This window comes from Nanorana parkeri, unplaced genomic scaffold, assembly GCF_000935625.1.
Source record: "Nanorana parkeri isolate BGI_ZX_2015 unplaced genomic scaffold, ASM93562v1 scaffold1005, whole genome shotgun sequence".
In the NCBI taxonomy this organism is placed as follows: domain Eukaryota; kingdom Metazoa; phylum Chordata; class Amphibia; order Anura; family Dicroglossidae; genus Nanorana; species Nanorana parkeri.
The window spans coordinates 459062-472793 of NW_017307273.1; the positions used below are offsets into that span (position 1 = coordinate 459062).

Below are 13732 nucleotides of genomic sequence, written 5' to 3' on the forward strand. Positions count from 1 at the left end.
AATATTGTCAACATGGTAACATGGGCAGATAATTTTCAGATAAAATTTGATATTGTTAAATGTCCCAACTGGAAAAAGGTCCAATGCTAAAGCTATTCAGTCTAAATGCAAGAGAGGTATGTACAATTAACATAGACACGTCTGCTGCTAAACTAACCTTTAGCCCTCATATGTCCTCCCGTGACCCTAAAGACAATTTTGGGGAAAAACACTTACCCCATAGTTCTCTTTTAATAGTCATGATAACTGGATATATATATTTTCAAGGTCCTCAAATGCAGAATTCTGCACAGGCCTAAGCCCTCATTCACATGGCTAACGGCCGGCCCATACAGATCCGTGCTGCGTGCACGGCTGTCCAGGGAGGGGTGTACTGTAATTTAGGGGCGAGACCAGGGAGGGATGTACTGTAATTTGGGGGTGAGACCAGGGAGGGATGTACTGTCAGTTGGGGGTGAGGTGGCCAGGGAGGGGTGTACTGTCATTAGGGGGTGGGGAGACCAGGGAGGGATGTACTGTCACTGGGGGGTGAGCTGGCCAGGGAGGAATGTACTGTCACTGGGGGGAAGGGGGGATGTAGTACTTTCAGGTGGAATACAATTTTTTTTTAACTTAACCCTAAAATATTGAGGACAGATGCAAACGTGAATTAGGGCTGTGTCACCTTAGCAATCCAGTCACTAGCTGCAACCCACCAGCAACATGATCACTAAAGAGATTGCTGACTTCATCCTATGGTGTTGTGCCCTCGCTAACTGAAATGCTGTAGAATCTAGGCTGTAAATGAGGGAGCGGCAATGGACTGACAACGCTGGTTTAGCCAGATGACAGAACAACGTCATAGGAGCAGGTGTGCCTTTCTTTAACGACACGATCACTAGTGTGACATGGCTCTTGCCAAAAAAAAAATTCAAAACAATACAGATAATATTTAATGAAAATGTAAACATGTATTTAGACTTACAGAGACACATGTCCACCAAGAAGACAATATAGACAAGCAGCTCCCTCAGTGTAGTTTTGACAAACAGCTCCCGGTTTTCTGCAGTATCTTCAGTCAAAGTTGTTCCCCAAAGCCCTATGAAAACATTAAACAAATTAATATATTACCTTTCAGAGCCTGCTTAGAAAAAAAAAAAGGAGCCAGGTAAAGCCATTAATCAGGCAACATAAAAGTACATAAGGCCTGGTTCACACCTTGGCGTATTGCATATGCGCGACCGTCGCGCGTTTTTTTACTGCGAATGTCGCGCGACAAATGCGCGTTTCCGAAGGCTACTTGGCTGTATCCCAATGGAAACGCGCAACAAAACGGCCCAAAGTAGTACATGTACCTTTTCAGGCGTGGGCCGTTTTGTAGCGCGTTAGGGACGGGCGGAAATACGCCAAGGTGGGAACGAGACCATTGAATACAATAGGATTGATATTTTTGAGTGTGAACGAGGGCTAAGAGTAGAAGACCTAAAGTTTCCTAGTGTAAAATGAGAAGAATGCAAAAGTCAAATATAAAAACAAACCAGTCATCTCAGATGCACTCTTTTACATTTTACTGTCATCATTTGACATATTGACTCTACCACATCTACAGACACAAAGAATGTAACGGTGGAAATGATAGAGCACACATCCATATCTTGGACCTATTTTGTTTCTTAAAATGGTAAATTTTCTCAGTTTAAACATTTGATATGTTTTCTATTAGATTGTAAGTAAAATATGGGTTTATAAGATTTGCATATCATACCATTATGTTTTTATGTAGATTTTACACAGCATCCTGACTTTTTTGGAATTGACATTGTACATCTCCTTAAAGGAATACAGTCACCCTGCCCAACCTGCAGGGCAAAGTGACATTGTTTCTGCAAATACTTCCCCTCCCCCAACAGCCCTATTCTTACCTTGCCATATTCCCTCGCCACTCCTTCCCCAGGTGGCACTAAAATCAGCTGCATCAGTGACCCAGGAAAAGTGATGGCATCATGGCATCACTCCTTTGGTGATGTGACAGTGCTTAGGCCTATTATTAGTCGGCTAGGCCTGAACACTGTCACAAAAGAGTACATCCTGTGCTCCCCCATACCCAGAAGTTCCAGGTAGTGCCATTAGTTGCATCAGAGGAAGGAGCAGAGAAAAGCTGACTATAATAACTGGAAAATTGACTGACAAGCTGCTCTAGGTGTAGGCTCTACCATTATTATTTGATTATTCCCATACCAAGGACCATTACTTACCTGTTCCCCTCTTCTCAGTGATCGAAGACACTCTGGTGTCATTGCCCTGCATTGTATTTGAGGATGCCGAGGGACCGCAAACAAGCCATAGCATTAGGAGCAGAAGAGAGTGTCACCAGTGGATGAGGAATAGGGTAAGTAAAGGTGCTCGTCACAGGTACCTTAGGCATAAAGAAGCATATGAGCCTTGCAGTGTGGGAAGGGAGGGGGGTGGGGGCACACCCCTCTACAAGGGAAAATTGTTTCTCTTCTACAGAGTTCAGCTTTAACAATTTAGCAGGTAAAAGGTGGTTGATGTGCAAAATGTGCTGTGACCTCTCAATATTAGGTCCAAAGAACTGTCATGGTAAATAAAACGTTATCATTAGGCTGGTAAAATCTTGTTATCGTAATCTTATCTCAGAGACAGCAGAAACAACAGGAGTTGTTAAATCAACAATTTGGTACATTTCTAAAAATGGCATGTATGGTTGCTAATGGAACTGGCTCTAGTGTTTATTGATTATTAATTCTGAAGCGTATAGGAATATATTATCTGTATGACAATGACCAAAAATATAATACAAATTCCACGCTTCCAAGAGCTTTTTAAAGCAAAGAAGTGAAATTAATTTAATTGAACATGCATTTCACTTGTTGTAGAGAAAACTGAAGGCAGAAAGAACCTGCCAATGAAAAGGCAACAACTGAAGGCTGCAGTGAAGGCTCGGCAAAGCATCACTATGGAGGAAACCTAGCATTTGGTGATGCCAATGAGTTTTAGACTTCAGGCAGTCATCGACTGCAAAGGGTTTTCAACAAAATATTGGAAATGGTTATTATATTTATGACTGGTGGACTATATATAAAAATGCCTGTAAATCCTAAATTGCTTATGCAAGTTTTTATTGAACCACTTAAATTAAAGCTGAAAGTCTATATTTCAATCAATATTGATTGCTTCATTTCAAATACAGAGTGGAGGAAAAATGTTTGTACACGGTCACAACCAAAATATGTATGGACTTAACTTTATGTCAGAAGCCCTACCTAAGCTTCTTCCCTTATAATAGTCACATCTAAAAATCAATAATGATGAACATATTATTACAGTAATGGTAATCTGCAAGACCATATGTTATCATGAAACATTCTCTGTTGTGTTGTCAGGCCTCTCGGTCTTTTTTTACAAAGGCTCATATCTCCTTCCAAGCACAAAGAGCAGAAACCTGTATCACCTCTAGGACAGACCTTTACCGCTGTGCTGTTCAAACAATACATCAGCTCCTGATCAGCATCCTGTATGTCAAAGCTCTATTATTCAGCAAACAGCAATTTAAAGGCGATATGGGCTCAGTTATACAATGCAGTCTCTCCATTAGCAAAATTAAACATTACAATATACGTATATAAAAATACAAACATTGAAATCTGAGATCCTTATCCCTTCCTCTTGCTTTATGCCAATTCCAAATATTTGCACCCATAAGTCTATTTTTTAAATCACAGTGGCCCTGGAGTATAACATTTAATGAAATCCAAGAAGAGGAGGAGATTTCCTATAGCAAAAGATTCAATTCTATCCATTACAGATTACAAAAAAACAAAAAACAAATCTTGATGACAATTCATCTAATACAAAGGCCTATGGCTGAGCATCCCCAATGGTGACTTAGCAGCAGCTAGAAGACTTGGGGGAAGATAGGGTTATTGGGTAGGAATCTCTCCTCCTTAACCAGAACTGTGGTCTATTGATAATAAACTTGGTATTCATTTGTCCCTGTCTGCCCTTGGTTCAAGAGTTATGAAGCTTTTATATAGAGTTTATGAAGCTTTTAGTTATGAATAACGTAGTGGGCCGGCATTCATGCACAGTACTGTACAAAAGAACCAACCTCTCTGATGACTACAGCTAGCTAGACAGGTCTGTTTCAGCACTTCAAAATTGCTTGGACTTCTTGGTGTTTTCACATACTACAGTCTCATGCAGTTTACAGAGAACGATTTAACAAACAAAAAGCATCCAGTGGGTGACAATTCTGTGGTCAAATACACCTTGCTAAGAGAGTTCAAATAACCTCTTATTACAACAATGAGGTGCATAAGCTGTACTGTACTCTCAGCATTTCAAACCCTGCTTTTCTACAGCAGCAGAGGACCATGAGGTCTTCCTCTCCTGTCAGATATGAACAGGAAAAGAAGGCTACAATGGATCCAGGGTCACCAAACTGTCAAACTAAGACTGCCAAGTCTCACCACTCTTGTGTTTTACTAAAGTATGCAGATAGGGTCAGAATGTGGTCCGTATAGCATACATCTGTCTTGTGTCAATGGTTTAGAAATACTAAACAGTTTTGAAAGAAGAGGAAAATATGAGTCTATAGATGTGTAATGTTTATTCCTAAATAGGCTGAAGGATATCTGTACACATATTTTTTTAGTTTAGATTGAATGGGGAAAGATGAGAACTCCTGTCAAGCTGTACTGCTATCCAGAAGTCCATTCGAGATTTACCCTCATTTTTTGTTCTGGGGATAAGGTTTTACCAGATCGGTAGTGAGGAAAAATCTGCAACAGGGAAACAGACAACAATACAAAGCTAACAGGGCAGAGAGTTCTAGCATACCCCTACTTAATAATGGGAATTTTAAAGTCAAAAGGTTTCAAAGCAATTTCAAATGCTAATTCACCCGGCACCCAGCACTAGGATGCAGCAGGCAGGCAGGGCCAGGCAGACTAGTTTGTCCGCAGAGGCGGAGTGATGTCTGCCGACAGGTGAATTAGAGCCCAGGCCATGACATAATTTGCTGACAGCTGTGTCGGGTGCTGGAGTCTTCATTGCACATGTAAGTGCTTTTTTCCCCCTCTGCCAGTGCCACCAATACAAGGGAGGTTAATGAACAATACCACTGACCACTTGGCAATGCAAGGGGGAAGGGTTTTATTATTGTGTCCACTGAGCACCAATGCTGGGGGTTATTTTTGCATCAATCTAGGAAGGGTTATACGGCCATTTCCAAACAATTTCAAGTCCATCATTCTACAGTGAGGAAAATTATTCACAAGTGGAAAACATTCAAGACAATTGCCAGTTTTCCCAAGAGTGGTGTCCCAACAAATTCATCCCAAGGTTAGACTGTGTGATGCTCAGAGAAATTGCACAAAAAAAACAGGAGTTACACCTCAGACTCTACAGGCCTCAGTTAACATCTTAAATGATAAAAGTTAATGACCGTACCATTAGAAAAAGACTGAACAAGTCAGGGACGTGCGGTCAGGAGAGGCAGGTGAGGCAGAGCCTCACCTAGTATTATGGAGGAAAAAGCTGTCAGCTTTAAGTCTGAAGCTGACAGCTTTTTCTGTATTCCGATCAGCTTGCAACAGGTTAAACAGCAGGGAAAGCCTCCCCGCTGTGTAACCTGTCATGGATGGAGCGCTGCCTGTTGATTACAGGCAGTGCTGCATCTGGCTTTTGACAGGTAGTTAGGTTAAACAGCAGCGGGCTTCCCCACTGCTTGTGTAACCTAACTAGTGAGGCAACAGCTGTTACAACCTCTACTCTTGGACTCAAAGCGCCATTGGTCCAAGCTGTCCAATCAAAAAAAGGAAAAAACAAACAAACAAACCACTGAGGCCATCTATCTCGATGCCTCAGCAGCGACGAGTAAGTGAGGGACAGGGAGGCTCCTCCCTTCCTCCTCCCTCCATCCCACTAGCCGGGGCTTTGTCGGGATGGGGGTGGGGCTTCTATGGGGTATGGGTGAGGCTTCAATGTGCTGGGGGCGGGGTTGGGCGTGCTGGGGGCAAGGCTGTGGAGTGCCTCACCTCACCTTGGAGTGCCAAGCGAAGGTAACGCACGTCACTGGAACAAGTATAGTTTGATTGGAAGGTTTGCCAGGAGAAAGCCTCTTCTTTCTAAAATGAACATGGCAGCACAGCTTAGGTTTGCAAAGTTACAGCTGAACAAACGACATGACTTCTGGAATAATGTCTTCTGGACAGGCGAGACCAAAGTGAAGATACAGTATCTGGCCATAATGCACAATACCACATTTGGCGAAAACCAAACATAGAATATCAGCACAAACACCTCATGCCAACTGCCAACCATGGTGGTGGAGGGGTGATGATTCTGCCTTGTTGTGCAGCCACAGGACCTGGGAACCTTGCAGTCATTGAGTCGACCATGAACTCCTCTGTATAACAAAGTATTCTAGAGTCAAATGGGAGGTCATCTGTCCGACAGCTATAGCTTGGCCGAAATTGGGTCATGCAACAGCACAATGATCCCAAGCACACCAGCAAATCTACAACACAATAGCTGAAAAAGAAAAAAAACTTGGTGTTGCAATGGTCCAAAGTCCAGACTTCAACCCGGTTGAAATGCTGTGGCTAGACATTGAGAGAGCTGTGCATAAACAAGTCATACAGAAAATCATTACTTCAAATTATTGCTGCTACAAGTGGTTCTACAAGCTATTGAAACATGGTGTACTTGTGTACTTGATTTTTCACACATGGCTTCTCCATTTTGGCTTTATGTTTGCAAAATAAATAATGACAGTGTAATACATTATGTATTGTTGTTCATCTGAGGTTGTATTTACCTAATTTTAAGACCAGCTAAGGACCAGATGGTTTTATTATGTCCTGATACTTAAAACCATAGAATTCAAAGAGGGTGTACTTTCTTTTTCACATGATTGTATGTATATACAGTATGTGTATGCAGCTAGTGTCACTGAAATGGTTAGTGTATGCACCTGACTCCCACCTATTCACCATTCTGCCGACACTGACAATGCCTGTAGGTGACAGCCAAGTGTACTGTCAGTTTCACTGGAATGGTGGATAGGTGGGAGCCAGGTACACCCACTATTCTAGAGACAGTCTCACCTATCCGCCATTCCAGTGACATTTACAGTGCCTGTAGGTGGCAGTGGCAATTAATTCCAGTGACACTGACAGTGAACCTGGCTTCCACCTACAGGCACTGTTAGTGTTACTAGAATGTTGGCTAGGTGGGAGCCAGGTGCACTGTCAGTGTCACTGAAATAGTGTAACACAGTGCGCTTACACTCAACCTATCCACTCCACACCCACTTTTTTAAAACAACATTTGGGTACACCCACCACAGCTCCGCCCACTTCCCCACCCACCATCTTAGGAATTACAATTTCTAAAAGTTCTCATGTATGATTATAAAGGATTACCATGGTGTGCTTTCCATAAGATACTATGCACTTTTTTTCTATCCCGTATTTCAGTATGGCTGATCTCCTCTAACCTCTTTCAGCCACTGTCTGTCTACATGCACTCACTACTACATCAGCTGCACATCATAACCCTGGACTGGCTACCTCATAGTGACAATGGTGAACCAAGCCTGTACAATGTGTGTCAGCATGGCTTGTAGTCTCTACCAGAGATGTGCGTGACAGGGTGACGGTGCAGGAAAGCTATTGAAAGACTGTTGTTAAATGTACTAGCCAATATTATAGTTAGGAGTACTTAGGGGAGGGCACTTGTACGTAAAAACTTCTAACAAGACTTGGTGGTGCAGGAACAAGTGAATGCCTTGTCAGGGGTGATAGGGGAGAGCATTCAAGGCCACTAAATGTCAGTCCACTAAAATTGGATTTAAAATTGAAGTCGTTATTAATCAGGGATATGTAGTTAGAGACTTAGAGCCATTATTAGAGTCTTTATTGGGCTTGGGAATAATGTTAATTTAGGCATTGCTCAACTCATCAACCTGAATACTTTTTTAAAATAATTTTATGTTATTTATTAGTAAGACAACATGTATATTAGGTTTAGTGATCATATCATTGTTCCAGGTTCTCTATGATGATGGTAAACTGATGTTACCTCATGTGGTCAATCCAACCTAAACTAATATTTAGATTTTTGGTAGATACTGGAAAGTTAAACCACCTGACAATTTAATTTATCTTGTGAGAACTCTGCTGGTGAGATATCCGCATGAATTCTTGAGCATGCACGTCTGCCGCACTACCATTATGACAGGGTCCCACCGTTTAATATAGTTCATGTGATCAGAAATGCAACAGGTGTTAAACATGTAAAGGTGGGAACACCCAAAACTCCCAGGTGGAGAGAACTTAGTTGGGAACAATGGCAGGCTGGACTCTTAAAGGTGGCCATACACTGTACAACCATCGCAAGACCTTAGTCTTGCGATGGTTGTAAAGTACTTAAAAAAACGTACAATCTGCCCATCTTGGACAGGCAGATCGTACTTGCGATCATCGATGACTTGCGATGACTGCAATGAGGGGCGGGCTTGCGAGGACGGCAAACGGGCAGTGTGCGCGTGCGCACACCGGCCCGTTCGTCAGTTGTCGAACCAGCAGGCCACTCACTCGCCGAGAATCGTACGATTCCCGGCGGGTTTTCTAGCCTGCTGGTTCGACGGAAGACGTGCGACCGTACAGTAGAAACGGTCGCACGCCTTCCATACACTGCACGATTCTCGTACGATCGCGGGATTTCTCGTGATTCTCGTACGAGAATCGTGCAGTGTATGGGCACCTTTAGACATACATGTAGCCAGAAGCTGAACCAGGTGACCTGCGTTGATCCAGTGGGAAAAAAAAGGGCACCGCTGTATGTGTGAATGGGCCTGGACTGGACAACTGGATTTACTCAGTAATATACTATACAGCATTCCATACCAGCTGGATATATTTTACCAATCCAAGTTCTTTCTAATGAGATAGAAAGAAAATCTCAAATAAAAAAAGGACATTATTAACAATTACAATTCGGCAGTGAAACTTACTTCCAGAAATTCTCCCACTGGGAGAAAAGGAGCTGATGGTGAAAATAGCTGCATAATATGTTACAGCATGTCAAGGAAGGACTAAGACACATAAGCAAACAAGGACCCACCCCCTATGCTCCTTTATATTATCCCTTATCCTGTTAATGTTCCTGGACTCACCTATTCCCTCCAGAGAGAGAGAGAGACAGACAACTGTACTTTAGGATGATAGATCTGTACAGAACAAATAGACTGTAAAACACATAAAAACTAAAATAATCATCAGTACTGCAATTAATGACCAATACAAATTACACATGGAAAGAACAAGCTTAAAAAGCCCAAATATGTCATTTTGTGGAACACAGAGGAGAGCTATGATTAATCATATAGATGTGTCTAGTCGGCCAGGTGTGGTCCACTGGGCGCACAGACAAAATTCTTGCTCTGTCCCATGTGAGTCTCTATGTACCCGAACACACTAATTATTATTAAAGCATACTAAGCACAAATGTCTCAAAATGTGATCATTCAAAGAATAGACGCATAGTACATGGCACATGTCTGCATATATATCATTTCAGCTATTTCATTACATACATAATATTCTGTTATAAAATAGTAAAGATCTTGAGGAGCTAGAAGAAAGGGATAGGCAGATACACAGGCGGATAGACAGAGACCTAAATAAATGTAAAGTAAACATCGCTATAGTTTTAAATATCAATATTTGTCACATTGGTTGCCCTTGTTGACCTTCGGAAAATGCTAGTTGCCTGGCTATGTCTGGCATCAATACTTTGTGAGGCACTGACTTGGAGCAAGCATTCAGATCCGGAAGGCCAAAGGTCATTATCTCTATACTTATTCTGAATCAGTGACCCAAAATACTGAAGCCAGCAAACTAGTATTTTTTAAAAGCGAAAGCCGGCAACGACACCTTCTATTCTTTCCCTGTACAGGTTTCATATAAGAAACATTAACGCATTTTAAAATGTATTCAATTTGTTATGGACTTTGCAGATAAAAGGTGGTGATTTAAATAGCAGTGCAACTTGACAAAATCTGCAAAGTAGTGACGCTTCTTTTTTCATTCTATAAAAATCCACATAAAACATCTGCCTCAATAAAAAAAACTACTACTCCAAATGTTGACAAACTACAGGTCCCAGCATTGTTAGCAGCTGACCAAGCCTCCTGGAGCTTGTAGTTTCCTATAATTGTGGTGCCACAGCTTGCACAAATAGTCCAGGTAATATGCTTTGACAAATTGAGCTGTAGTAGAGAATTTACCTCTTATTCCTCGGACAATGTTGGAACAGAATTCTGAACATAAATTGCCCCTTTTAGTTCTCCTTTCTTCCTGGTAAGGTGGTGGGTCCCCCAAGTGGTCCATACTGTCATATGGATTTTCCAGAATAGTTTTGGGATTGTATATGGCTTTGATCTTTGGAGATGGAGAACCATCATAAGCAGGATTATCCCAAGCTTTTTTCCCCAAATTTTCCATTTCTTGCTCTTCCTTGAACTGATTTTCTGTGCGGCTCCTGAGCTTGGCAGGGTTCATACTGTCTGATGTATTGGCTCTTGTACACAGGTCAGCTCTGATAGAGATTACACTCTGCTCCGCCACTAGACATTAATAGATCCGGCGGTGCACAGGTCTTTATATAGTGTCATTCAAGCTGTCTATTGTCTATGGGACATAACAATACATTATCACAGAAGGTTGTCCCGGGCTGTTGTGGGAACAGTAATTTCAGTTCATCCCTTTTCACACTTACAGGACAGCAAGCAAATGAAGAATAGTGATTTGTTTTGGTTTTGTAGATATTTCTTTACATAACTGAAAGCTAAATCAATACAGCGTGCCAATTCAAGGCATGCATCACTAGACAAAAATAATCTGCAATTTTTAACATATTTATGTAGAACAAACCGACATATTAAAGAAAAACTTAAAATAATATTTACCTAGGCAATAAAGTATTAGCAGTTTTTTAAGTAGAAAATAAAAACACTAAAAAACAGGCATGGCCACTTGCCTTGCTTCTTAGACTGGCCATACACTGTTGCAATTTAGAAATGTTTACAGTGGGTGGCCCTGCTGGTTCGACAAAAGATGATTAATACTCAATCAACTTTTATCAGAGGATTTGGGCCACAGATTTGTGGACGAACAGTGACTGAATACAATAGCTGCAGAGGGAGATTCATTCATCCATTCCGTTTAACATGAATGGTGGAATCTGTTTCTTTCTGAATAAAAAATATAAAATCTAATATTGTATGACCAGTCTCAGGGTCAATTCACACTGGTCTGATGCGTGCACTACTTTTTTTAATCGCACCGCAATGCTTGGTATTGCAGTACCACGTGTTGCGGTGCAATCGATTGCATTGTAGGTGGCAGATGCATTTGGGGTGCCATTCAAATGAATGGCAATGCAATGCACATAGCCACAAATTACTTGCACAAAGTGACGTGTGTAACAGTAACACAAGGTACTACAAACCTTTTTACAATGCATAAGCCTGAATGGGTTCTTAAAGACAATAAGGAGGTTGATTTGGATTACAGAACCACGTGTCCTTTGTCCAGCTTTGTAGAGATGTTAATAAATACAAATAAAGGCTCTTCATCACATTCAACCTCTAACAGCATGAAGATGAAGGCAAAACAACCCCCGCCCCCGAGCAAGTGTGTGTGAGTGTTGGAGGGGTGGAATGTGGAGGGCTAGGGGTCAAAATATTCAAATGGGTAACTCTATTTCCATAAACAACTATTGTCCCCTTCTCTTTTATACAGTTACTAGATCAAAAATTCATTAGCCAAATCTTTATGTGAACCTTGGATATACTGTATGTAAACATTCTGCATACTGAAACATGTGAATACATACCTAGCTTTTCAAATCTTTCATGGGAATTAAGAATTTGTATTCCTTTTAATGATTTAGTTACCCACCTCTGACCTCTATCCAAAACTCGTTTCCTTTTTGAAATGTAGTGCCCAAAACTGTATGCGGTATAACCACGATTGGGTCAGCTGGGAAGCAGGATGGCTAGACGGATGATCGGAGCTGCTGCAATGGACGTCCGTTCAGCCTCACATCCTGGCCACGCCCCCCGTATGCGGTATACTTAATGTGGTCTTACTTTATATACTTTAGCAACAAAGCTATATTAGTATTACGTGTTTTGCCTTCCTTTTTATACATTCCAAGGTAGAGTTTTTCCAGATAGTGTTTGCTTTTGTAGATCCTTATTGGCATTGAATAGGCTTACCAAGCTCACTGTTAACTGGTCCCAAGTTCTTCCAAGTTATAATGGATTTGGGTTCTAAGTTTTCACAGGTGAAGGGATTTATTGGTTGGGTCGTAAGCAACCCCAATCCTCTTTATGAAGCTTTTCAAAGGGCTAGGACTGCCTGAAAACCATATAAGATATGTGGTATACAGTATCAATCTAATATATACACCAATCAGCCATAACATTATGACCACCCACCTAATATTGAGTAGGTCCCCCTTTTGCTGCCAAAACAGCCCTGACCTGTCAAGGCATGGACCCCACTAGACCTCTGAAGGTATGCTGTGGTATCTGGTACCAATCCATCAGTAGCTGATGGCTTGGTTGTGAGGTGGGGTCTTGATGGATCAGACTTGTTTTTCCAGCACATCCCACAGATGCTTGATTGGATCGAGACCAGGATATGTGGAAGCCAAGTCGACACCAGAAACTTGTCGTTGTGTGCCTCAAGCAATTCTTGAGCCATTTTTGCAGTGTGGCAAGGAAACAGGGCATTGCATCCAGGGAATACAATTTCCATGACGGGGTATACTTGGTCAGCAACAATGTTTAAGTAGGTGGTAGGTGTCAAAGTAACATCCACATGCAGGGCAAGCCTTAGGCCTTTAGGCGCCCTGTGCGAGAAAGCTCTACAGCGCCCCTCAGTAACCACACCACTCAGTGGCCACACTCATTTTTTCCCAATATCCACACCATTTAAAGACTCCCATTTTGTTAACCCCCAAAGAAACATTAAAAAGTATGATAAAAATAAAACTTTTATTTAAAGGTATTAAACTTGTTGGCATAATATAAGTATTATTTTTAAATAAACCAACAGAAGACAAACGAGAAACAATAAATGTCAAACTAAAATAGAGTCTATAAAAATAGTGTCAGGTTGTCATGCCGACACCCTTTTTTCAAGTAGGGTTATCTAAAAAAGTAAAAATAAAAAAAACAGAACACAAAACCTAGACTACATGTTAAATTAATGAAATATTATTTGCCTGAATATACGACAAATTTATTCGGGCACATAACAATTTTGTTTGAGAATATGCGGCGGCCATGTTAGCCACCGGCACGTTCTGCGAATGCGTGCCACCATCTTGGAGGCGGGGAGCATGAGGTCACATGACGCCATGCATGCGTGATGTCACACGCCTTTATAGGTGCCGCCATCTTGGTGTATACACGCGCGCGGTGTTATATGACGTCATGCGCCCTGCCTCCAGAACACGCCAATGGCTGAATCCAAAATAGCATAAAAATTTATTTTGTTTGATGAAACTAATGCAAACGTTTTTAGTTTTCGTTCATTTCATCTCAAGTGAATTTTTAGTCTGACTAAAAATACGTGTGTGTGGGGGAGGTGTTTTTCACTTTTTAAAATAATTAATTTTTTTTAAATTATTATAAATTTTTTTGAATGTTGGG

General features: G+C 41.4%; 1 protein-coding gene across 1 annotated transcript in view; it reads right to left on the minus strand.

Moving 5' to 3' along the window:
- The window catches only part of PKD2L1 (polycystin 2 like 1, transient receptor potential cation channel), a 33425-nt gene extending 22857 nt beyond the window's left edge, over positions 1–10568 (minus strand). Inside the window, exons 1-2 of the mRNA XM_018567089.1 lie at positions 10295–10568; positions 965–1078 (exon numbers count right to left, since the gene is read on the minus strand). Of these exons, the coding sequence (XP_018422591.1) occupies positions 965–1078; positions 10295–10568 (388 nt within the window). The remainder of the gene's footprint in view (positions 1–964; positions 1079–10294) is intronic.
- Between the last annotated feature and the right edge of the window lie 3164 nt (positions 10569–13732).